Source organism: Microcebus murinus, chromosome 16, assembly GCF_040939455.1.
Source record: "Microcebus murinus isolate Inina chromosome 16, M.murinus_Inina_mat1.0, whole genome shotgun sequence".
NCBI lineage: Eukaryota > Metazoa > Chordata > Mammalia > Primates > Cheirogaleidae > Microcebus > Microcebus murinus.
This window is the reverse complement of record NC_134119.1, coordinates 40,988,358-41,012,475: the sequence shown is the minus strand read 5'-3', so window position 1 is coordinate 41,012,475 and position 24,118 is coordinate 40,988,358. Positions and strand designations below refer to the sequence as shown.

The 24,118-nt window shown below is 43.7% G+C and overlaps 1 protein-coding gene across 1 annotated transcript; it reads right to left on the bottom strand.

Moving 5' to 3' along the window:
- Window positions 1-9,225: 9,225 nt before the first annotated feature.
- On the bottom strand, window positions 9,226-24,117 carry LOC105879724 (mitochondrial genome maintenance exonuclease 1-like). Its single transcript, XM_020281896.2, has 5 exons — window positions 23,569-24,117; window positions 22,089-22,668; window positions 18,240-18,456; window positions 11,590-11,722; window positions 9,226-10,865 (listed from the first exon to the last, which is right to left on the bottom strand). Exons 2-5 carry the CDS (start codon window positions 22,597-22,599, stop codon window positions 10,710-10,712), a joined length of 1,017 nt encoding a protein of 338 aa, XP_020137485.2. The 5' UTR covers window positions 22,600-22,668; window positions 23,569-24,117; the 3' UTR covers window positions 9,226-10,709.
- Between the last annotated feature and the right edge of the window lies 1 nt (window position 24,118).

Sequence of the window (24,118 nt, the reverse complement as noted above, 5' to 3'; positions counted from 1 at the left end):
GCTTTGCTGCAGACCCCCACGGGGTGGAAAGGGGTGTTGGCAAGGGTTTTAGAATAGGGGGCAACAACCCCTCCCATCCACCAAGTGCCACTCTTAAGTATTCTTGGGGACACTTCTTGAGAAAGGGCATTACAAGGAGTGAGCAGGCAGCAGCCACGCAGACCTTGGGTGTGGGACATCTGGCTCCGGTTGTAGCCGCTCTTGTATTACTGCCTGTGTTGTGGTCTAACTTCTTTTGCTCATTTTCCTCAGTCTTGTTTCCCCAACTGGATTGTGGCTCCTTTGGGGTCAGGACTCTGATGTGTTTGAAGCGCTGGTGTGAGGTGGGGAGATTTGGTCTGAGCACAGAAGGCCGGTGAAGCTTGTGAAGGACGCTGGCCCCCTGAGAGACAACCGGAGTGTCAGTCCCACCTCAGAGGAGGACAGTAGCTGAGACTAGCCAGAGGGGCTGTAAGGATGGGGGGGAGTAAGTCATCCATCCTCAGTAAGTGCTTCAAAAACATGACCTTGGTGTTCTGTTACAGTCCCTGCCCATATTCTGGCTGCACCGTGCACACAGTAGACCCTCAGTCCATGCTGTCTGTACCTTTGCATGTGGAGCCCCATTTCTGCAGAAGAGTTCATACCTCAAGACTTCCACGGTGTAGCCAGAGGTGACAGTTGTGGCCTTTCTAGGCAGCTCTCCTGCGATGGCTCAGATGCTGCTCTCTTGGAGCTAGTGGCTCTCTGAAAGCTCTGGCCTTTTGCTCAGGTGCCTGTGTGGCCAAAGCCCCTCAGCCAGGTGGGCTTGGAAAAGTCAGTCCCCAGCCTGAAGGGGGTGGGGACTGCCCCCTTCCCACTCCTAGCTGGCCTCCTCTGCTGAAATGCCCCCCTAGAGCGTCATCCTCTGCGTTCTGTCCCCTGGGGCTGGGGCCATGCCGGTCACCAGGATCAGCAATGCTGTTCTCTGTTGTCCCCAGGGCCCTGTCCTATCAGGCCACCTGCAGCTCCTTCCTGCACACCCAGTAGCGTCCTACCTCAGGATCTGACCGACTGCAGGGGCATCCCTGACCGCAGGGACGGGCTCTACCAGGCATGGAATGCCCAGAGTTGGTGCTCTGGGCATGACGCTCACCCAGCAAGGGACAGGAGCTGGTGGTCCTTGCACTCGTGCCCCACAGAGTGAATTGGATATGGGTCCTCACAGTCCTGCAGAGATCTCCTCTCACCTGCATACTCGCCTCCTGGGGCCGCCTCCCCATGAAGTGCTTCTGCCCAAATCCTCCTACTCAGCAGTCACAGGTGACTCCCAGAGGTCCTGGCTGTGCAGGTTCCTCTCAAATTACAGACGGTTTCCCCTGAGGCGCCCGGGAGGTAGGGTGGGATGCTGAGCTGGAGGCAGGCAGGTGCAGAGGGGGCTGCTGGGTGAGGCCATCTAGGGGGACTCTCCTCCTTGTCTTCCTCAGTCCTCCTGACACACTGAGAGTCAGAGGACCCTGGCCAAGGTGTAACAGTCCCTATTGTGTGTTTTCCCTTTGGTGGCTTCACATGAAATGATGTTTCTTTTTCTTTTAGACAGTCTCACTCTGTCCGGGCTAGAGTGCTGTAGCGTCATCCTAGCTCACAGCAACCTCAAACTCCTGGGCTCAAGTGATCCTTCTGCCTCAGCCTCCCAAGTAGCTGGGATTACAGGCATGCGCCACCATGCCTGGCTAATTTTTTCTATATATTTTTAGTTGACCCATTAATTCCTTTCTATTTATAGTAGAGATGGGGTCTCGCTCTTGCTCAGGCTGGTCTCAAACTCCTGAGCTCAAGTGATCCTCCTGCCTCAGCCTCCCAGAGTGCTAGGATTACAGGCGTGAGCCACTGTGCCTGTCCATGGAATGATGTTAACAGTCAATTTAACGAGGCGCTGGGGTTGCCAGAGGCTTCCCGCTGCAGGGAGGGCTTTTGCTCTCTCCACATGAGGGACAATTCATGCCTCAGTGCAGGTTGGGAGAAGAAAAGGCCCAGTCCCAGGTCCCCTGAGTGGGCCTGGCAGGGCCCTTGGCAGTGGGAGGCGGCATCTCTGTCCAGTGGTCTGAGGCAAAGGCTCCTACTTCCTGGTACCGGTCCCTCAGGCTCAGTGTCCTTGTCTGAAGAATAAGGTGAGGTGTGGGGCCCGCAGACACCACTGGGAGACCGAGGGAAAGGAGGACCAAGCAGGGAGGGGTGGAAGTGCAGTGACCACTGAGATTCAGGGAGTGAGGGCACCGAGCGAGGCAGGCAGGTGGGGGGACGCCTGGAACTCGTGTCCTCAGGGTTGCACACGCCAGCAGGCTGGACTCACCGGGATGCAAGATGAACTCATTCATTCTGCACATCTGTGAGCCCCGACTAGGCACTGGGCACTGAGGGTCTCGGTGGACAAAATTGACATGATCCTCGCCCATGGAGTTTACATTCCAATGTGTGTGTTAGGGAAAGAAAGACAAGAAACACACACACACACACACATCAAGAGGCGAGGTGATGAGTGCAAGGGCAAGATGTATATGAGGGAAAGTGACAGGTGTAGGGCTGTTATTTTACATGGACTGGCCAAATGCTAAAAAAAAAACCCTATTTACAAGGACAGCCCAGATTCAAATAGAGGGACAATAAACTCCTTTTTTTTTGGAGAGAGCGTCTCACTCTGCTGCCTGGGCTAGAGTACAATGTCATCAGCCTAGCTCACAGCAACCTCAAACTCCTGGGGTCAAGTGATCCTTCTGCCTCAGCCTTCCGAGTAGCTGGGACTACAGGCATGCACCACCATGCCCGGCTAATTTTTTCTATATATTTTTAGTTTGCCAATTAATTTGTTTCTATTTTTTAGTAGAGACAGGGTCGTTCTTGCTCAGGCTGGTTTTAAACTCCTGACCTTGAGCGATCCGCCTGCCTCAGCCTCCCAGAGTGCTAGGATTACAGGCGTGAGCCACCACGCCCGGCCTAGCCTTGCTTTTAGAATGATCCTTTTCCTCTAAGGAAAAACACATCCAGTCCCCAGCTCCTAAGGAACCGCACGTGCTGTTCCCTGAGGTGCATCCTGCAACTGACCTTAGGCAAGAAAACCCACAGTTTGTGTTGAACTGTTACGTGAAAGACTGATTGGAAAAGTGAATGATGAACATTTACCAGTAAACAACACCTTTAAACACATTCAGTGTTATATTTGGAGCATGCCCCGCATTCTTGCAGCGGGGACAAGCAGCCGCACTGGTGCAAGGTCAGCTGGAGGAAGGGTGGAGAACACCCCAGAACTGAGCAGGAGATGATGGGGGGACCCTGACCTAGCTGCTCAGGATCCCCAGGGCCCACCCTCTCCCTGCCCCGCTCACGCCAATTCCCCTACGAGGGGCCGCCTGGCTTTGGAGTCCTGCCTTCCACGCAGAGGGGCAGAGCTGTGTCGCCACCACGTCCGCACAGTTGCTATTTGGGTCCTCTCCTCTGTTCTGTCGGCCTGACATTTCCTCAGCCGCATCCAAGCCCAGTGTACCATTTTAGCTGACGTGGGTGTTTCGTGGGGACAGCAGATGGGCGGAATGACAAATAGCAGGATGGTGGGGCCAGCCGAGAAGTGCTTTTTCCTGTGTGGGACCGGTTGGCTGTGCACGTGGTCCGAAGCCGTCTAGACACGCTGTGGAGGCAACAGCGAGTGCTAGGGCCTCGCCGGCCAGCGCAGACTTCCATTCCTTCTCTGCTGCTAAGCATCCGGTGTGCACAGCCCGGGGGCTGCTACTCTACTGTCTGGGGGTCCCCGACAAACAGAACCGAGACACTAGTTTCTTTGCCCCCAGGAGGCATGAGAACATAGTGGGGAAGTGAAACAAGGAAGAGAAGAAAGACAAAACAGGGTGGCTGGTGAGCAGGTGACAGCTGTGGGATCCTGGGGTGCACGGGGCCCACTGGGCAACCCGGCAGAACATGCCCGGGCGCTGTCCTGTGCTGGTCATCGGCTGACTCCAGTTTTTCACTGGTTAAGGGTTGCCCCAGGTGTTAATTCCATGGGAATTTGGTCTGACCTGCACCCAGACAAAATATTCAGGCAGAAATTCTCAGGTTCCTAGTAAGAAGCCATCATTGGGAACAGGGACTGCTAAGGGAATGGTCATTTGCAACACTAACCTGTGTGCCTGCCACACACCAGGAGCTGAGGCAGCGCTGGGGCAGAGGACAGATAAAGTTGGAGCCTTGTTCGGAGTCCAGCGGGGGTGGGTGGGTGGGGGGTTGGATATACAAGTAGTTGTGAAGCCCGAGGGCAGATGTCCCCATCAAATGCAACGGAAGGCACAAGGCTCAGGGTTCCTAGGAAGCTCAGAGCAGGGACCACGAGCCGGGTCCTGGGACCCAGGGTTACACATGTGTAGCTAACAGTTCCCAGAGTCTCTCCACGCATACGGTGGTTGCCTTCCGTGATGTGGGACGGCTGGACGCCTTGTCAGGGAGGTGCGTGGAATCGCTAACTAGGGAGCTGTCCCCGGGCATTCAGCAAAGAAAGCTACATCCGAAGTGGGGCGGAGGCCTCTCAGTCAATTGCACGTCTTCGGGTGACCCCTGAGCTGCCGTGCTGGGAGTGAGGGTGAGCTGATGGCCCTGGTGACAAAGCAGAGGTCCTGGAACTGGAAGGTGGGTGGAGAGGCCGCCAGTCCTCTCCTTGCTAGGGTGCTACAGCTGGCTGGCTCCTGGAGGTCAGTATCGTCACTTCGTGATTGGTTCTGGAGCCACCTTCCTCTACGCTCACCTTCCTCTACGCTCACCTCTTCCCGCCTAGCCTCAGGGAATGTCCTTTTATTCAGTATTTTACAGATTACGAAGCACTGACACAGGGGCTCAGTTTGTTCTTACAGGGATTCCGTGAGGCAGGTAAGATGTCCGTAACTGCAGTGGGGGGTATTTTTTTTTTTTTTTTTGCTTTCTTTTGTTTTGAGACACAGTCTCACTGTGTTGCCTGGGCTAGAGTGCCGTGGCATCAGCCTAGCTCACAGCAACCTCAAACTCCTGGGCTTATGTGATCCTCCTGCCTCAGTCTCCCAAGTAGCTTGGACTACAGTGCTTGCCACCACACCTGGACAATTTTTTGTTTTTATTTTCAGTTATCCAGCTAATTTTTTCTATATTTAGTCAAGATGGGGTTCTCACTCTTGCTCAGGCTGGTCTTGAACTCATGACCTCAAGCAATCCCACTTGAGCCTCCCAGAGTGCTAAGATTATAGGTGTGAGCCACCACGCTTGGCCTAGACTATGATTTTAGAAGTCTTCAAGAAGATAGTCCATGGCTAATTTGGAAAGACATTAATTGGGACTCTCATAAGTAGACTTGGCTGAATCCACTGTGGTGGTTCACGTGACCAGCACCAATGTGCGCATTACCATCTCTCCCGCTAGAGATTTAGCATGGCTCTGGGAAAGCCTGCTCTGGTTGGAGCTGCAGTCTCCTGCCAGTTTGATAAACGCTCTCTCACTCCTAATTTCTGCCACTCCACTTTTCTGAGCCAATGACCCAGATGCATTTGGCTGTAAGAGGCCTCACTGGACTGTGCAGATTGTGCCTTTTGTCTTGGTCTTAGAGAAAATGCTCCATGTCACTATAGTAGAAAAAGTGAGAAGTACAAGCTGCCTGAAAACAGGGAGTAGATAATGGGAGAACTTTCACGTAGTTGACATGATTGAAAGCTGACTAACATTAGTGACCATAATGCCCAAATTGCCCTCAGATACACGAAGCCCATTTTTGGCTTCTGCTCCATAGCTGCAGTGCACTTCTCCTGCCACTAGATGGCAACCCCGTTTTAAAGCAGATTCCGTCCAAGCAACAATGCTGTTCCCAGTAACAAATGAACTACTTTCATCCCATCAGTGGGGGAGGGAAATCTCAAAACTCTTGTGTTAGTGAGTTCGTGGGAACTGAGGAAATTTCAGGCACCACCACTGGGAGTGTAAGTTGATATCACCATTTTGGAGAGGAATGTCACAGTCGTGTTCAAGCTGTGACCCAGCAGATACGTCCAGGTTTGATCCCTTGGTAATGATGGTTCACATTCTGTTCCCACTATGTCAGGCACTGTTCTAAGTGCTTGCTTCATTTAATCCTCACAACTCTTAGAAGTAGATACTATTTTCCTCCAAATTACAAATGAGGAAATCACGGACAGAAAGGTCAGGTAACTTGTCCAAGGTTGCAGAGCTAGTAGGTGGCAGAGCCCATGTGCCTTGTGTGCTGCTCTGTCTGTTCCAGCAAAGCACTGTTAACCTGACAGTCCATTCGCATGACAGTAAAATATGAGGGCATACCGCAGAACAGGTAAAAGTAACGCACTAGGTGTAGAAGTGGGCAACCTGGAGACAGCTCAAAAACAAATTCGGAGACCAAGTAAAATCGAAAAACACAAAAAGCAAAATTGTTATCATTCATGGCAACCAGTACATGTAGTAAAACTATAAAAGGATACACAGTACACAGGGAAAAGTACACACCAAATTTATGATGGTGTTTGTCTCAGGGGAGAGGGAAATAGGATTAGGGAGACAAAGAAAAGGGCTTTTAAGTTTATCAGTGATGGTCTATTCATTTTATCTATCTTTTTTTTTTGAGACAGAGTCTTCCTCTGATGCCCGGACTAGAGTGCCGTGGCGTCAGCCTTGTTCACAGCAACCTCAAACTCCTGGGCTCAAGCGATCCTGCTGCCTCAGCCTCCGGAGTAGCTGGGACTACAGGCATGTGCCACCATGCCCAGCTAATTTTTTCTATATATTTTTAGTTGTCCAGCTAATTTCTTTCTATTTTTAGTAGAGACAGGGTCTCACTCTTGCTCAGGCTGGTCTCAAACTCCTGACCACAAGCGATCCTCGCCTTGGCCTCCCAGAGTGCTAGGATTACAGCATGAGCCTCCACGCCCGGCCTATTTTATCTATCTGTTCAGTAGAAAGAAAGTAGCTCAAACCTGAACCCAGAACAGCATTTTATAACTAGATCCTCACAAATGCATTACTCAAACTCCACAACTGTTACTGTTAAGGCAACATACAAACCTATGGCTCAACCAGGGGCTTCAACCCAGAGATTCTCTCAAGTTCCCTTCCACAGTATAAATAATTTAAATGATCAGTAAGTTAGACTTTCAGGAACAGCACATTGCTGCTTAACTTTTAAGCCCCTGCTGGAGGAAGGAAGGGTGAGTTCTGCCTTTTATTTAGCATTGATTGGTTTTTTTTTTTTGAGACAGAGTCTCGCTTTGTTGCCTAGGCTAGAGTGAGTGCCATGGCGTCAGCCTAGCTCACAGCAACCTCAAACTCCTGGGCTCAAGCAATCCTTCTGTCTCAGCCTCCCAAGTAGCTGGGACTACAGGCATTCGCCACCATGCCCGGCTAATTTTTTCTATATATATTAGTTGGCCAATTAGTTTCTTTCTATTTATAGTAGAGACGGGTCTCGCTCTTGCTCAGGCTGGTTTCGAACTCCTGACCTCGAGCAATCCGCCCGCCTCGGCCTCCCAGAGAGCTAGGATTACAGGCGTGAGCCACCGCGCCCGGCCCATTGATTGGTTTAAGACAGTGTTTCTCTTTAGGTACCAGCTCCAAAGTTGTTTCTTTAAAAATACAAGTCCCAACTATCCCCTTTCTTTCTTTCTATTTTTTTTTTTTTTAAGAAACAAGGTCTTTACAATCAAGGTGTCAGCTGGAAATATAAATTAAAAAAAAAAGAAACAAGGTCTCAGGCCTGGCACAGAGGCTCATGCCTGTAATCCTAGCACTCTGGGAGGCCGAGGTGGGCGGATCGTTTGAGCTCAGGAGTTCCAGACCAGCCTGAGCAAAAGTGAGAGAGACCCCATCTCTACTAAAAATAGAAAGAAATCAAGTGAACAACTAAAAATATATAGAAAAAATTAGCCTGGCATGGTGGTGCATGCCTGTAGTCCCAGCTACTCAGGAGATGAAGCAGAAGGATTGCTTGAGCCCAGGACTTTGAGGTTGCTGTGAGCTAGGCCAACGCATGGCACTCTAGCCTGGGCAATAGAGTGAGACTCTGTCTCAAAAATAAAAAATTAATTATACTTAATTACAAGCTCTTCTTACTGTGAATCCTCAGTTTCGTGTTACTGAAGTCTAATATGCCATATAGCACTCAGGGGAAGCAGTGGTACCTGATAATTAGTGATATACACCTCAATTCTTGAAAAATTTCAACTCATTTAGGAGCTCAAATTCGACTTTCTCCTCCTATGCCTCTGTAGTGACAGTATCTGTTTTTCCTTGACGTTTACCTCTCAGGAGATTGATACTTCTTCATTTGGTGAAATCTGAGGAGTATCAGGATTCTTATGAGAAAGTGGTGAGCTCTTGAGCAGTTCAAGAGAACCTGCCCGGGATTTACCTTCATTGTTCTCATACCAACCACATCTTCCTGGTCAGCTGCTTCTGAGGAAGTCTTCAGGAGACCCTTAGCTTAGGAGACTCATGGTACAAAGTGACAGGTCTGAGTTGAATTTGTATTAACACTAGAGAACAACTCTATTAAAATGAAATTTTGTTGGGTCTAGTCTCCTAATTTCTAAGGATTAGTGAGGCTTATCAGAGCAACAGGGTAAAATATGTTAGTACAACTTTTAACTGTCTCACTTCATTTTTGACTTTGGAAATTACAGACTACAGGAATATATGATGCTCAAAAAAACCCCAAAAAAACCAAAAACACACACACACATAAATTCAGAAGTATACAGAGTTAATACAAAGGTCTCCCTAATGTTCCTGCCTCCTATCTGAACCTTGCTTTCTTTGCCAGGTGACGATGGTTGAGCAAGCTTAGCGAGGACACTTATGCATTTACACAGAACACATACCAAAGCCACTGGGTCAGTGGTAAAATTTTGAATTTAAAAGCAAGTCCATAGCCTGGGCACAGAGTGAGACCCCCATTTCTACAGGAAAAAAAAAAAGAAAATTTGCCAGTATAGTATCACACACCTATAGTCCTAGCTACTGGGTAGGCTAATAAAGTAGATGAATCACTTAGGCTCAAGAGTTTGAAGCTGCAGTGGGCTATGATTGCACCACTGCACTCCAGCCTGGATGACAGAATGAGATTAAAAACAAAAAAACAAAACCAAAACCAAACCAAAAGTCCAAACCATTTCTAGGTTTATGAAATTATCCTATAAACACACAAATTGAAATAAAAAGAAACAAAACTAAAAGCTTCATTACACATTCCTTATATTTTATTTCTCACAAATAATGGCTAATAAAAAGTGACAGCAAAAAAGACACCTGCACTCGAATGTTTATAGCAGCACAATTCATAATTGCAAGGCTGTGGAAACAGCCCAAGTGCCCATCAATCCAAGAATGGATTAATAAAATGTGGTATATGTATACCATGGAGTACTATTCAGCTCTAAGAAACAACGGTGATATAGCACATCTTATATTTTCCTGGTTAGAGCTGGAACCCATACTACTAAGTGAAGTATCCCAAGATTGGAAACACAAGCACCACATATATTCACCAGCAAACTGGTATTAACTGAGCAGCACCTAAGTGGACACATAGGTGCTACAGTAATAGGGTATTGGGGAGGGGGGAAGGTAGAGAGGGGTGGGTATATACATACATAATGAGTGACATGTGCACCATCTGAGCAATGGTCATGCTGGAAACTCAGACTTGTGGGGGGAGGGGGGAAAGGGCATTTATTGAAACCTTAAAATCTGTACCCCCATAATATGCCGAAATAAAAGAAATTAAAAAAAAAAAAAAAAGTGACAGTAGTAGCACCCTATATTTTAAAGCAGCAACTTTACCTTAAATGCTAACAGAGTCACTCCATAAAACAGGAAACCCTCCTTCAAGGCTATAATGGACATTTATTTAAGTTTCCCAAACCAAATGACAACGAATAATTTTTATTACCTATCAAAACACCAAAACAATGGATATTATTATTTCCCTATAGCTAAAAAATTCTACAAATGATAAATGTTCTCCATATACATGATCCTTTGACTCTCGCCAGAAATAGCTACTAAAACACCTGTAATTATGATTTGCAAACATGGGTCTGGCTACTTCTGGGGGTTATTTGGTGGTATGCCAAGGCGTACTGCCAATGCCTTGGAATATGTCCATCTTTTCCAGACAGCAACATTTACATGAGGCTGAATATTTATTTTTAAAAAAGGTCAAATTGTTAGTTGTTTTCCCCAACTGAAATATATAGACAACTCCAACAAGTTTTAGGAAGTTGCACTGGTAGTGGTAGTTGGCCAGTGTCTTCTCCTTCCACACACCCTAGGGCCGTGTGGCCTCTCTCCTCCCGGTGAACCCTGGGGACAGGCTTGGCACACCCAGCCTCACTGCCTTCCAATCTCAGTTCAAAGACTGGGCATCCTGCCCAGGACACAAAACGGTCTACCAAGGGAGCATAAGAGTCCCCAGCATGACCGCCCATCCCGCTTGCCCTCTTTTCAGGTAAATAATAGATGTAGAATAGTTGGTATGCTACGTGCTGAAGTCCAGCTCTTTAAATCTAGACTTTCCTGGCTTTTCAGATTTTTGGTAGCAATACATTTCAACAAATTAACACTTCTGTGTGCGTTAATGTAGCACTCAGACCCGGTGGCACCTATGCACGTTTTCAGATTACAGTAACCAGCAATCTTATCTTCCCAACTGCTGAATGTTCTCACACAGCATCTGCTCCCCCATCTCATTTCTGCATATTCTGATTCTTTTTCTTTTCTGTGTATTCTTCTAGTCGAAGAAGCCACTTGGCCCAGTACTGGGAACAAAGCTCCGCATCCATGAGATGTGAGTGGGCAGGTGATCCGTCTTTATAGGCCACCACAATTAAGCCACACTGAACCTGGAAGAAACAGAGGGCAATTCTAGTATTGTTACAGTAGGTCCAGAGTTTAGGTTCATTTCCTTCTTACTCCAGGGCAAACTCAGTCAGTACAAAATAATCTACAGTAATATCTCCTAACTTAGAAATTAAGGTGGGTTGATGAAAGACTGCACTAGGACACATAGGAACACACAGATGAGAGATAAGAGAATGGATTGAGATCATAAAAGAACTATTAAAAAAAAAAAAGCCCAGGAATAGGGGGGACGATGCTTTTTTTTTTTTTTGAGAGAGTCTCACTTTGTCGCCCAGGCTAGAGTGAGTGCCGTGGCATCAGCCTAGCTCACAGCAACCTCAAACTCCTGGGCTCAAGCAATCCTCCTGCCTCAGCCTCCTGAGTAGCTGGGACTATAAGCATGCGCCACCATGCCCAGCTAATTTTTTGTATATATATATTTTAGTTGGTCAATTAATTTCTTTCTGTTTATAGTAGAGACGGGGGTCTCCCTCTTGCTCAGGCTGGTTTAGAACTCCTGACCTCGACCAATCCGCCCACCTCAGCCTCCGAGAGTGCTAGGATTACAGGCATGAGCCACCGCGCCAGGCTGGGAAGATGCTTTTTAAAGTGGGAGATGGACAAGAGGTAGAGTAAGCAGTGGGATAAAAATAGAGTAAAAACCCCAAGAACTTAAGTAGCTTTAAGCACTGAGCAAAGCTTAAAGTAGAGACTCCGTGTCCTGACCTGAAAGCTGTAGTTGGCATCATGGTTCATGGCACCCATGTATGCCACAACTTGCAGTGGGTTGTCAAATGTATTTCGGATAAAAGGTTTTGGTTTCTCTGATGTCTTCCAATCAATCACACACAGCTTACCCCTAAAGAGAAACCAAACGAAGTTTTTGTAGATAATAGTTCAAACTGAAAAACTCTATTAGGTTAACTCTCCTTTTATGCATAAGTTTACTGCTTGTCACCCAATGATCATTGCTTTTGTTCTCCACTTTTTTTGTTTTTTTTTTTTTGTTTTTTGACATAGGGTCTCACTATTTTGCCCCGGCTGGACTTGAACTCCTGGACTCAAGCATTCCTCCCACCACAGCCTCCTGAGTAGCTGGGACTACAGGTATGTACCACCAGATCCAGCTCTCTACTTTTTATTTTTATTTTTTTGAGACAGAGTCTCACTTTGTTACCCAGGCTAGAGTGAGTGCTGTGGCATCAGCCTAGCTCACAGCAGCCTCAATCTCCTGGGCTCAAGCATCCTACTGCCTCAGCCTCCCAAGTAGCTGGGACTACAGGCATGTGCTACCATGCCTGGCTAATTTTTTCTGTATATATTAGTTGGCCAATTAATTTCTTTGTATTTATAGTGGAGAAGGGGTCTTGCTCTTGCTCAGGCTAGTTTCAAACTCCTGACCCCGAGCAATCCACCCACCTTGGCCTCCCAGAGTGCTAGGATTACAGGCATGAGCCACCGTGCCTGGCCTGGAAGACTTAATATCGTTAACATGTCCATACTACCCAAAGCAATCTACAGATTCAATGCAATCCCTATCAAAATTCCAATGGCATTTTTCACAGATAGAAAAAAAAAATCCTAAAAATCGTATGGAACCACAAAAGACCCCAAATAGCCAAAGCAATCTTGAGCAAAAAGAACAAAGCTAGAGGCATCACACTCCTTGATTTCAAAGTACAGCCACATACCGGTTAACAACGAGGATATGTTCTGAGAATTGGGTTGTTAGGCAATTTCATCGTTGTCCAAATAACATAGAGTGCACTTACACAAACCTGGACGGCACAGCCTACCACACACTTAGGCGCTATGGTACAGCCTATTGCTCCTGGGCTACAAAATTGTGCGGCATGTTACTACACTGAATACTGTAGGCAACTGTAACACAATGGTAAGTATTTGTATATCTAAACACATCTAAGCATAGAAACGGCATGGTAAAATACAGTATAAAAGATAAAACCTATATAGGGCACTTACCGTGAATGAAACCTGCAGGACTAGAGATTGCTGTAGTGAGTCAGTGAGTGAGTGGTGAGTGAATGTGAAGGCCTAGGACATTACTGTACACTACTGTAGACTTTATAAACACTGTACACTTAGGCTACAGTAAATTAAAAAAACAATTTTTCTTTCTTTAATAATAAATTAACCTTTGCTTACTATAACTTTTTTACTTTTTTGTAATAATACTTAAGTAAAACACACATTATACAACTATATGAAAATATTTTTTCTTTATATGCTTATTCAATAAGCTTTTTTCTATTTTTAAAATTATTTACTTTTCAAACTTTTTTGTTAAAATTAAGACACAAGACACTTAGCCTAGGTCTACACAGGGTCAGGATCAGTGTAAATACAAAAATCAGTTAACAGTCACTGATTATCAAATATTATGTACTGTAATGTACATTATTGTCTGTGCTATATTTTTATATGATTGGCAGTGCAGTAGGTCTGTTTGTACCAGCATAACCCTAAACACATAAGTAATAAGTTATGCTATGGTTGAAATCACTAGGCATTAGGAATTTCTCGGCTCCATTATAATTTTATGGGACCACTGTTGTCTATGTGATCTACGGCTGACTGAAACATTGTTATGCGACACATGACTGTGTATCATAAAGGTACTGTAATCAAATACCATGTTATCAGCATAAAAACAGACACATATACCAATGGAACAGGATGGGGAGCATGTATTTACAGTCAATTTTTTAACAAAGGAAAGCTGGATATCCACTTACAGAAGAATGAAATTTGACCCTTATCTCACACCACATACAAAAATCAACTCAAGGGCTGGGCACGGTGGCTCATGCCTGTAATCCTAGCACACTGGGAGGCCGAGGCGGGCGGATTGCTCAAGGTCAGGAGTTCAAAACCAGCCTGAGCGAGACCCTGTCTCTACCAAAAATAGAAAGAAATTAATCGACCAACTAAAAATATATATACAAAAAATTAGCTGGGCATGGTGGTGCATGCCTGTAGTCCCAGCCACTCGGGAGACTGAGGCAGAAGGATTGCTTGAGTCCAGGAGATTGAGGTTGCTGTGAGCTAGGCTGATGCCATGGCACTCACTCTAGCCTGGGCAACAAAGTGAGACTCTGTCTCAAAAAAAAAAATCAACTCAAAATTAAAGACTTAAATGTAAGACCTGGACCTGTAAAACTACTGGAAGAAAATGGGGAAAAGCTCTGCAACACTAATCTGGGCAATGATTTTCCAGATAGAACCCCCAAAGCACAGGTAACAAAAGCAAAAATAGACAAATGAAATGCATCAAATTAAAAGGCTTCTGCATGGCAAAGGAAACAATTAAGAATGAAGAGACAACACATGAAATGGGAGAAAATATTTGGAAACCATACATTTGATAAGGAACTCAGACAACTAAATAGCAAGAATACAACCCAATTTAAAAATGGGCAGCAGGGCATGGTGACACTAGCCTGTTGTTCCAGCTACTTAAGAGGCTTCGGTGACAGAGGACTGCTTGAGGCCAGGAGTTTGAGGCTGTAGTGTGCCATGATTGTGCCTGTGAATAGCCACTGCCATTAATATGGTTAACATGTCCATACTACCCAAAGCAGTATGTGGATATCTGTTAGAATAGTTATTACTTTTTAGTTTCTTTTTTTTTTTTTTTTTTTTTGAGACAGAGTCTCACTTTGTTGTCCAGGCTAGAGTGAGTGCCGTGGCGTCAGCCTAGCTCACAGCAACCTCAAACTCCTGGGCTCGAGTGATCCTTCTGCCTCAGCCTCCCGAGTAGCTGGGACTACAGGCATGCGCCACCATGCCCGGCTAATTTTTTATATATATATCAGTTGGCCAATTAATTTCTTTCTATTTATAGTAGAGACGGGGTCTCGCTCTTGCTCAGGCTGGTTTTGAACTCCTGACCTTGAGCAATCCGCCCGCCTCGGCCTCCCAGAGAGCTAGGATTACAGGCGTGAGCCACAGCGCCCGGCCAGAATAGTTATTACTTTTTAAAAAAGACAAAAGATAATAAGTGTTGGCAAGGATGTAGAGAAAAGGGAACCCTGGTACACTGTTGGTGGGAATGTAAATTAGTATAGCCATTTTGGAAAAGACTATGGAGGTTGCTCAAAAAACTAAAAATAGAACTACTGTTTGATCTAGCAATCCCACTTCTGGATATATAGCCAAAGAAATTGAAAACCCTATGTTGATGAGACATCTGCACTCTCATATTCATCAATGGATAAAGAAAATGGTGTATACATACAGAATGAAACACTATCCAGCCTTTAAAAACAATGGAATTCTGGCGTTTTTGACAACATGGGTGAACATGGAGGACATTATGCTAAGTGAAATAAGGCAAGCACAGAACGACAAAAACTTCAAGATCTCACTTATATATAGAATCTAAAAAAGCTGAACTCAGTAGCAGAGCCAGTATGATGGTAGTTACTAGAGGCTTGGTGGGCAGGGGAGAAGAAAGGGGAGATGATGGTCAAAGGGTACATATATTCAGTTAGGCAGGTGGAGTAAGTTTTAGTGATCTGTTGCATAGCATAGTGACCACAGTTAGTAATAATGGACTGTATATTTCTAAACCACTAAAAGAGGCTAGACATGGTGGCTCACGCCTATAATCCCAGCACTTTGGGAGGCCAAAGTGGAAGAATCACTTGAGCTCCCGAGTTCAAGACCAGTCTGGGCAACAAACCAAGACCCTGTCCCTAAAAAAAATTTTTTTAAACTTAGTTGGATGTGGTGGTGCACACCTGTAGTCCCAGCTACTCAGGAGGCTGAGATGGCAGGATCACTGGGGCCTAGACGTTACAGTGAGTAGGTTTTAAAAGCTCTCACCACCAAAAAGTGGTAAGTAGGTGAGGTGACAGGTATGTTAATTAGCTTGACTTAATCCTTCTACATGTAAACATATATCAAAATATTATATCCCATAAATATATGCAATTATTATTTGTCAATCAAAAAAAATTTTAAATTTTTAGTAGCATAAACTCAAAATTGCAATAGACAGTTTACAAATTGCTCTTAGGCAAATGAAAAGATGCTCAGCCTCCTCACTTACACAGACTGAAAATACAATGCTATCAAAATTACCAACATCTTGTTAAAGGTGTTCACAAATCAGCACACTCACATCTTTTATAATTTAAAATGCACATACTCTTGACCCAGCAATTTCCCTTCTAGGTAAGCACTGGGAGAACAATGGCTTGATATCCTGGGTGTAAGTGAGAAATGCCTGGGAGATTTAAGAAGTATTCGTGTCCAGGTCTACTTCAAACCAGTTCAATTTATTCCAACTACATTTATCGCCCATCCAAATCAATAAACAAATGCATCTGCCCAGAGAAGCTCTGTAGTATACAAGGAAGCATATTGACTGCAGCATTGTTTGTAATTGTGAAACATTTTGATAGAAATAACCTAAATGTTCCCAATAGGGAAATGGATATGGCTCATTCAAAGGAATACCACACACCAGTCAAGAGGAGAGAAGTGGGTCCAAACAGTAGAGCTAACACCTATTCAATAGATAGTATACATTTTAAAACATCTATTGAATAGATAATATGCATTTTAAGCACTGTCCAGGGAATATCTCATTTGATCTTCACAACCACCCTATGAGATAGGTACTATCATTTGTCTTATTTTACAGATGAATAACCTGAGGTACAGAAAGATCAAGTAACTAGCCTAAGCTTAGATGAAAAGCCAGAATCTTATCCTAGGCAGTCTGGCTCCTGAGCTCAGTACCTTAACAGCTTTGTGATACTGTGTGCCTACAGATTTCTACATATTGTGACTCTCACAGTTCTGAGAGTAACAATACATAAGTGCTGTGTGCAGTATGTGTATTATACATAGTGTGGTGTGTGTTAAAGAGGGTAATAAATAGACTAAAAGGACATGGCACCAAATTTACAACAGTGAATGCCTTTGGCCAGGGGATTGGGAGAGAAGGGAGGAGGTGACTCAAGGAAGTTGAGCTTAATTTGTAAGGTATTAATTTTTTTTAAAAAAAGAAGCAAATATGACAGTGTTATTAACTAATAACTCTGGGTAATAGAAAATTATTAAAACAGAAAAGAATGTTACAGATCTATATAAACTAATAAGGAAAGATGTCTAAAATACTCTAAGTGGAAAAAAGCAGGGTATAGCATCTGTGTTAAGAAGTATAGGTGGGGAACAAATGATTATACATACAGTTATAAAATATCTCAGGAACACAAAAACCTTCTAAACAGAAGTTAAAAGCAGAGGGGTGTGGGGGATTCACTTTTAATTGCTTGAATTAGCAAAGTGCATACATTATCCATTAAATTTCTTTTAAATTTCTAAAATGTTAAGTTTCAAAAATGTTCATATTGTCAATGTTGATGCTCTGATTTAAAGAACAAAAAAAACAAATAAACAGCAGTGCTATGGACATATAATCCCTATGAAAAGCATATGGTGTCAGGAGCTTCTTGTAGGCCTTGGGTAGAAGTGATTGTATGGCTCCCTTGGTAATCTAAAGGGCAGCCCAAAACAGCCTATTACATTTCTTGGCACACAGGGCTCTTCTCAGATAGGAAGCTATTATGGCATAAAACTGATAGGTGGTTCTAAAATAGTTTCCAGACTAATAAATATTCTGTCAGTTTTCTTTAACTACAGCTCCAGGATTTATACACACAGATTTTTCTCCCCATCCTGTTCTTGTTGCTCCCTTGCTTTATTTGTCATAGGGACACCTCCGGGTTACAGCTACCCTTGGAATCTGGAGTACTGGGAAAAACAGTAGCACAGCAGCAAATTAAAAAATTGCAAGTCCCAGGATGCTCAAACTGAAATGAAGAAAGAAAAGAAAAGAAAAAAAAAAAACACTGCAGGAAGCGTTAGTGAGTTCAGAGTTCCTATCCATGTCAACCATTGCCTGGAAGCCAGGAAAAGACGTGATTTTCAAAACCAACAGTTCATGATACAATCTTTAGGAAAACAGGAAAGAAAGAGCAGAAATTATGGATCATATGCCTGGTATCTTGCTTGGGAGGAAGGGAGGAAGCACACCAGGCTGGAAAACAGGCCATGCTAGGGATATTGAAAAGTATACCTTTTCTCCACCAAACAGTTTAATTTTGGAATATTGGTTGACAAGGATTGTGTGGCTCTTCCCCCTGTATCTGTCCTCACCTCCTGCCCCGTACCCAATTGTTTTACCTGTCACTTAGGTTTTGACTGGAAAGACACAGGGGCAGCAGTATCTACAGGCATTCCTTAAAGCAGGAGTTAAGAGGAAAACGTACATTTTGACAGGCATCTGTCCCGACCTGCACTAATTCACCTCCATACTGTGATGGAAATAATCTCATACTTACTGATACTGAGCCACACAGTCCAGCAGACCTATATACTTTAAGGTTTCATGTTGAACGGCACTTTCAAGAGCTCGAACTCCACTGATATCTTTCAGAATATGCTGGACGCTTTCGACATAACCAGATTTGAGATTTTCATCTGTCTCTTTTAAGTCTCTCTGGGGTGAAAGTATCCTTTCCAAGGCTTCATGGAACCGTTTCCCTTGTAAAAAGATGTCTGAAAAGAAAAGAGTGGAAAAGAAGGGGGAAAAAAAGCCAAACAGAGCTAGTACTAAAAAACAGATATCAAAAAAACCTCTGAATATAAAATTAAAATTTTTAGGTAAAATTATATAAATATATAATAATATATAAACAATTATAAAGATTATATAGTTTATAAAAATGATAATAAAGAAAAAACGTTTGAATTACACAAGCTATTGACAACCCCTAAGAAACCAAAATTTAGCCTTTGTGAAACCTAAGCACTCTTTGAAATCTAAAGGTATTAGAGTAGTTTAGACAAGATGCATTAACATGAAGTATTTCTACTAGAATTAGGCCAAAGCTACAACTAGATGTTATAGATCTAGGAGCTGTAAGATCACACCTAGTTTATGGTTTAAATATCTAATTTAATAAGTTAACTGGTTGTGATAAAAAAAATCAATAGAAATGTAGAGAACTGTGCTTCTCTTTATGGTTCTTTTTTAACCACAACTTAATTACAAACATAGGTGGGAGAATCCTTTTACTAATAGGATTAGTGATAAGCAAGGAATGAAAGTCAAGGCACATACAAATTAAAAACAATGCATTAGATATCACGATTTGGAGTGAGAGGAAAATATGATATTCTTCTGCACTTTTTTTAAAATGTTAGAACGGCCTGAGATGGTTGCTGTGCCCTCAATTTTTTTCCTTTATACATTTCTAAGAAAAGGGAACACAAACAGATTCAATAAATGCAAAAAATACTATATATTCACTTGTTTCTTGGTAAGGGAAGGAAAGGAACGGGACACATTGTTACGCTAACCAGTGGCCTCAGTGCTTTCAAAACATTATTTAATTTTCAAACACATCAACCTAGCAAGAGAAGGATCATTACCCCTATTTTAATGAATTAGGCCCTGTGGGCTTATGCAGCGCTGTTAATGGGCCTAAAAGCAAAACGCTGGACAGGCAGCCTGGCACCAGAATGTGTTGTTTCCAGTCCAACACACATTAGAGCAAAGATGCAAACTCAGACACTAACATTTAGATACACACAGAATCAGAGGAGGAAGCACACATGCTTAGAGACAGACCCATAAAAAAGGAGGAAAACAATGCATTTAATGAGGTAATATTAAACCATATTACCTATGTCAAGTATTTTTTACAAAGATTTTGAAAAGTCAGTTATATCACTGGCAAAAAACTGAATCTCTTCTGGGAAATTACTTGAAGAGTTAAATAAAATTCAACTTAGGAACTAAGTCATTCTATTCCAGATTTACTTGGTTCAGTTGGAATCATTAACACATAAAATATCTACAAGAAATTTAAGACTGATAGAATTAAACCCTAGGGAAAAGTGCAATATTCATCTATAAAGTCGCTTCAAGAAGCAGAAGACAAACATGTTAAAAACAGGAAGCAAAAAAGTTTTTTTATCAACTGACATGCACAGACAATTCATTTCCCACTACAAACTTTACATTAGAAAATAAACATACATTTTCCTATAGTGTAATTTTATTTTAGTTAAAAATAAAAGGTTGCAGTGAGCTATAATGAAGCCACTGCACTCTACCCCAGGTGACAGAGGGAGACCCTGTGTCCAAAAAGAATCAGTATAGGAAAAAAGTTAAAAAATAAACCTAGCCCTGTCCACTATGATCAACACAAATACAGATCAGAGTAAATCAGACTTTCTCATTCTTGCCAATCTTCAAAAGGTGAACTGCTGCTTGGGAAACTGCTCAGGATTTAGAAGAATGCCAGCTCTGGGCACATCTTCTGGCCTTTGACAAGACCAGGAAAAAAGGAATTTATTGATCCAATATTTTTCAGGTTACCTCTCCTGACCTATTAACCAATTTAGTCAGTTATATGTTTTTTCTCTTTTTTTGGCCATGACTCTAATCTGTGATTGTTCCCTTTATTTACTTTTTTAAAGCGATTCTGCTCATTTCTTAAGGTTAACTCAGTTAATTGAGAGACAGGGCACAGCCCTAATCTAGATCAACAAAGTTGACTCTATGAAAAAGCAACGCAGTTTTCTCAGGGCCTGGGCTATTAGGGCTCACTCACATTCCAAGCAGAAATTCCTCTATCGATCTAGAGGGCCTCGGGCATATTTCCTTTGTGCTAAAATCTAGAGACCCTATGGTCCCACATGTCCCAGCAGGCTTCTGCCTTTACATTTCTTTTCAGTAATTTCACCTGTGACATTCCAGATTTAAGGAAAAGCAAAACAATTTATGAGGAAATTATCAATTCTAAATTCTAGTGGTAGGAATAAAAGCTACGATGCCATTAAAAGGTTTTTATGCTGCTTGCTTAGAAAGTAGAGAATAAAGAGCTGGGCATAGTGGCTCAAGCCTATAATCCTATAAGCATTCTGGGAGGCTGAGGCATGAGGATAGCTTGAGCCTAGAGGTACAAGACCAGCCTGAACAAGAAGAGTGAAACCCTGGCTCTCCAAAAAAAGAAGAAAAAAAATTAGCTGAGCAACTAAAAATAGAAAAAATTAGCTTGGCATGGTGGCTTGTGCCTGCAGTCCCAGCTATTCTGGAGACTGAGGCAGAAGGATCCCTTGAGCCCATGAGTTTGAGGCTGCTGTGAGCTAGGCCAATGCCAGGGCACTCTAGCCTGGGCAAGAGTGAGACTCTTTGTCTCAAAAAAAAAAAAAAGTATAGTTTGGTGGTTGTTACTAATCCTTAAAAGCCAATTAGCCCTTGCATGTTGTCCTTGGCCCATTCAGCTGAGGAACATTATAAGGAGCTAAGTCCTAACCTTGACCATTTTTACCACATCCTATACCACCTACATATATTATTTTTTAAAAAAAATTTGACATGTTTAATATGTTACATTCTTACATGCAGTTTTGTTTAAGGTGCTTGAAAATAAGTACACTAGTCTTAAAATGAAAACAGAAATGTTTTATGTACCACTAGGGGTACATGTACTGCTCTCTGGGAAGCATGGGCTAAGGAATGATAGATGTAAAACTTAGCTTTAACTAAAGACACCTATATAGGCCTTATGGGATCAGCTAATTCACCTGTATCAATGGTCTTTTTTTAAAAATAGAATCTCTTCTCCTCACTTGTCTAAGTTAGTAAATTAGAAGTTGAAGGCTGAAATTTATTCTCAGATCCTTATCAAGAGCATTTGATTATCTCAATTTACCAAGATCTAAATACAGATGATGTGTTCTGTTGCCAGGGTCTTTAAATTTATCAGTTTACACTCATAAGTAGAGCAATGCGTATTTATTTACTAAATTCAGAACAGAATTCGTAGCAAAAAACCAGAATTCTGTTTTCAGGTGACTTTTTTCCATAATCAAGAAAAACAAGCAATTCTAATATTAATTTTGTAGCTTATAAAACAAATTCATTTTATGCATCATTTAATCAAATTATTTGATCTCTGTGCTTCTTTCATCTGTAAAATGGGGATAATACTATCTGTGCTTCATAGGACTGTCATGAGGGTTAAGTGAGTTAATACACATAAAGTGCTATTTAATGCTAATTACCATTATTTGAAAGCAATTCTTCACTAGTAAGTTTTAAAAAATACCTCATACTTTTGACACCAGTGTTCAATATTCTAGAAAATAGTGACTATACGGAACTAGAATTTAATTACTTGAAGTATATTCTTTAAAGCCATTTTCTCCCAGTTCCAGAATCATTCGCTGTTTCCACCTCTCCAAATAGAAAATCTGTTGTTTTGTCATGGTCTCCTGAAGGATTCGGGTCACGCTCGGTACCACATTCCTTTGCAAAGGGATTTTCAAAGGAATTGAAACATCGCTTGTATCTGGTTTAACATTTCTCTCTGGATTGAAGATAGGAAACCAATTTTGTGGAACTCTTGATTCCTCTTGTTGTTTTGGGGGTTTTTGCTTACTCACAGGTCCATATAGTAAAGCATCTTCATCGAACAGTGATTCTGGGGTGCGGGCAAGGCCTCTGAATGACAAGACAGACTGTACTACATGAGAGTATTTTTCTTGGTCCACTTCTTCATATGGGTTCATTTTTTTGTTTCGGCCACATGAATAACAGGAAGTAGAGAAATGCACAAGGGCAGCTGGTTCCACTGAAAACCGCTTTGAACGTCTGAGCTGCCTGCAAATGGTCTGAAATGCCTTCATCTTTAGATTTGTTTTCACTTCTTTCTAGTCTTTTTGCAATGTCGAGGACTGTTTTTTATTTTTGTAATCCTATTAAAGAGAAAACCATCAAAGTGAAAGCCATATCAGAATGATATCGCACATCAAAACTGTATTTCATAAATTTTTTGGACATAGCTATTTTCCAAGATTCTCATCAATACTGGAAGCACCAGCACTTATTAAATGCGAATTAGGTCACGCCTGTAATCCTAGCTCTTGGGAGGCCGAGGCGGGCGGATTGCTCAAGGTCAGGAGTTCAAAACCAGCCTGAGCAAGAGCGAGACCCCGTCTCTACTATAAATAGAAAGAAATTAATTGGCCAACTGATATATATATATAAAAATTAGCCGGGCATGGTGGCGCATGCCTGTAGTCCCAGCTACCCGGGAGGCTGAGGCAGAAGGATCACTCGAGCCCAGGAGTTTGAGGTTGCTGTGAGCTAGGCTGACGCCACGGCACTCACTCTAGCCTGGGCAACAAAGCGAGACTCTGTCTCAAAAAAAAAAAAAAAAAATGCGAATTAGTAGACTGCTTGGGGCAAGACGTCCCCAATCTTTAATCTTAAGAAATGTGACGCCAAGGAAGGGAGGCCTGTGCGTGAGACACAGAACAAAACCAAGGAGTGGGTCCTATAGCTGCCATGGCAGTCACAGTTAACAACCGATCGGTAAACAGCAGGTTCTTTGCTAAATATTCTGTATAGATATTTCTCATTGATCCTCACACTCTTTAATGTAGGCACTATTATAACCCCGTTTTACAGACGGAGCTGGCAAGAGGCGGTCAGCAGGACCCACCTTCGCGATCCCCACAAAGTTGCCTCCCGCTCCGCCGTAGGTGTGGAGCCCTGGGTCGTACAGGACGGCCGTGGCCCCTGTACAGAGCGGGAGTATGGATTGGGGAAAAGACGGCTTAAATAGAAGCCTAGACTACAGCAGGGGTCGGTACCTCAAGAAACCACCAAGCTTCGCTTAACTCCCAGCGTATGAATCACCTCTCGGGACCCGTACTTTCATCCGTCCCGCGCTTTGGGCTTGAGTAACACAAGGCGTCCCGGCATGCACTGCGGCGCTCAGGCTGGAGGCCCTTGCTTGTTCCCCTGTGGGTTTGCGCGATGGGTAGGGAGTCCCTCAGGCGGAAGCGCGGACGCCTCCAAATCGCGCCCTTTTGTTCTCACGAGATCTTGAATGTCACCGCTCATCGCCATCTTGGACCCGGGTTGAATAATAAATTATCCCGCGCTGAAGCGCGGTCTTCCTCGAGAAGCGCCTCATCAGGATAGTGTCGTGGCTTTGCGTCCCCGTAGCGGTCCTGCTATCGGCGTTCTCCGCATGGTGCGGAGCAAGGGTAGGCCCCGCGTTGCATCTTTGCCCGGCTCCAAGATGGACGGCAGCGGGGACGGGGAGGCCGCTCTGGGGGAGCACGTGGCGCCCTGCTCGCCAGCTCCCGGGCTGCTGGGATGGTGGCGGAGTCCTGAGGCCTCCTGCCGCCGTCGGGC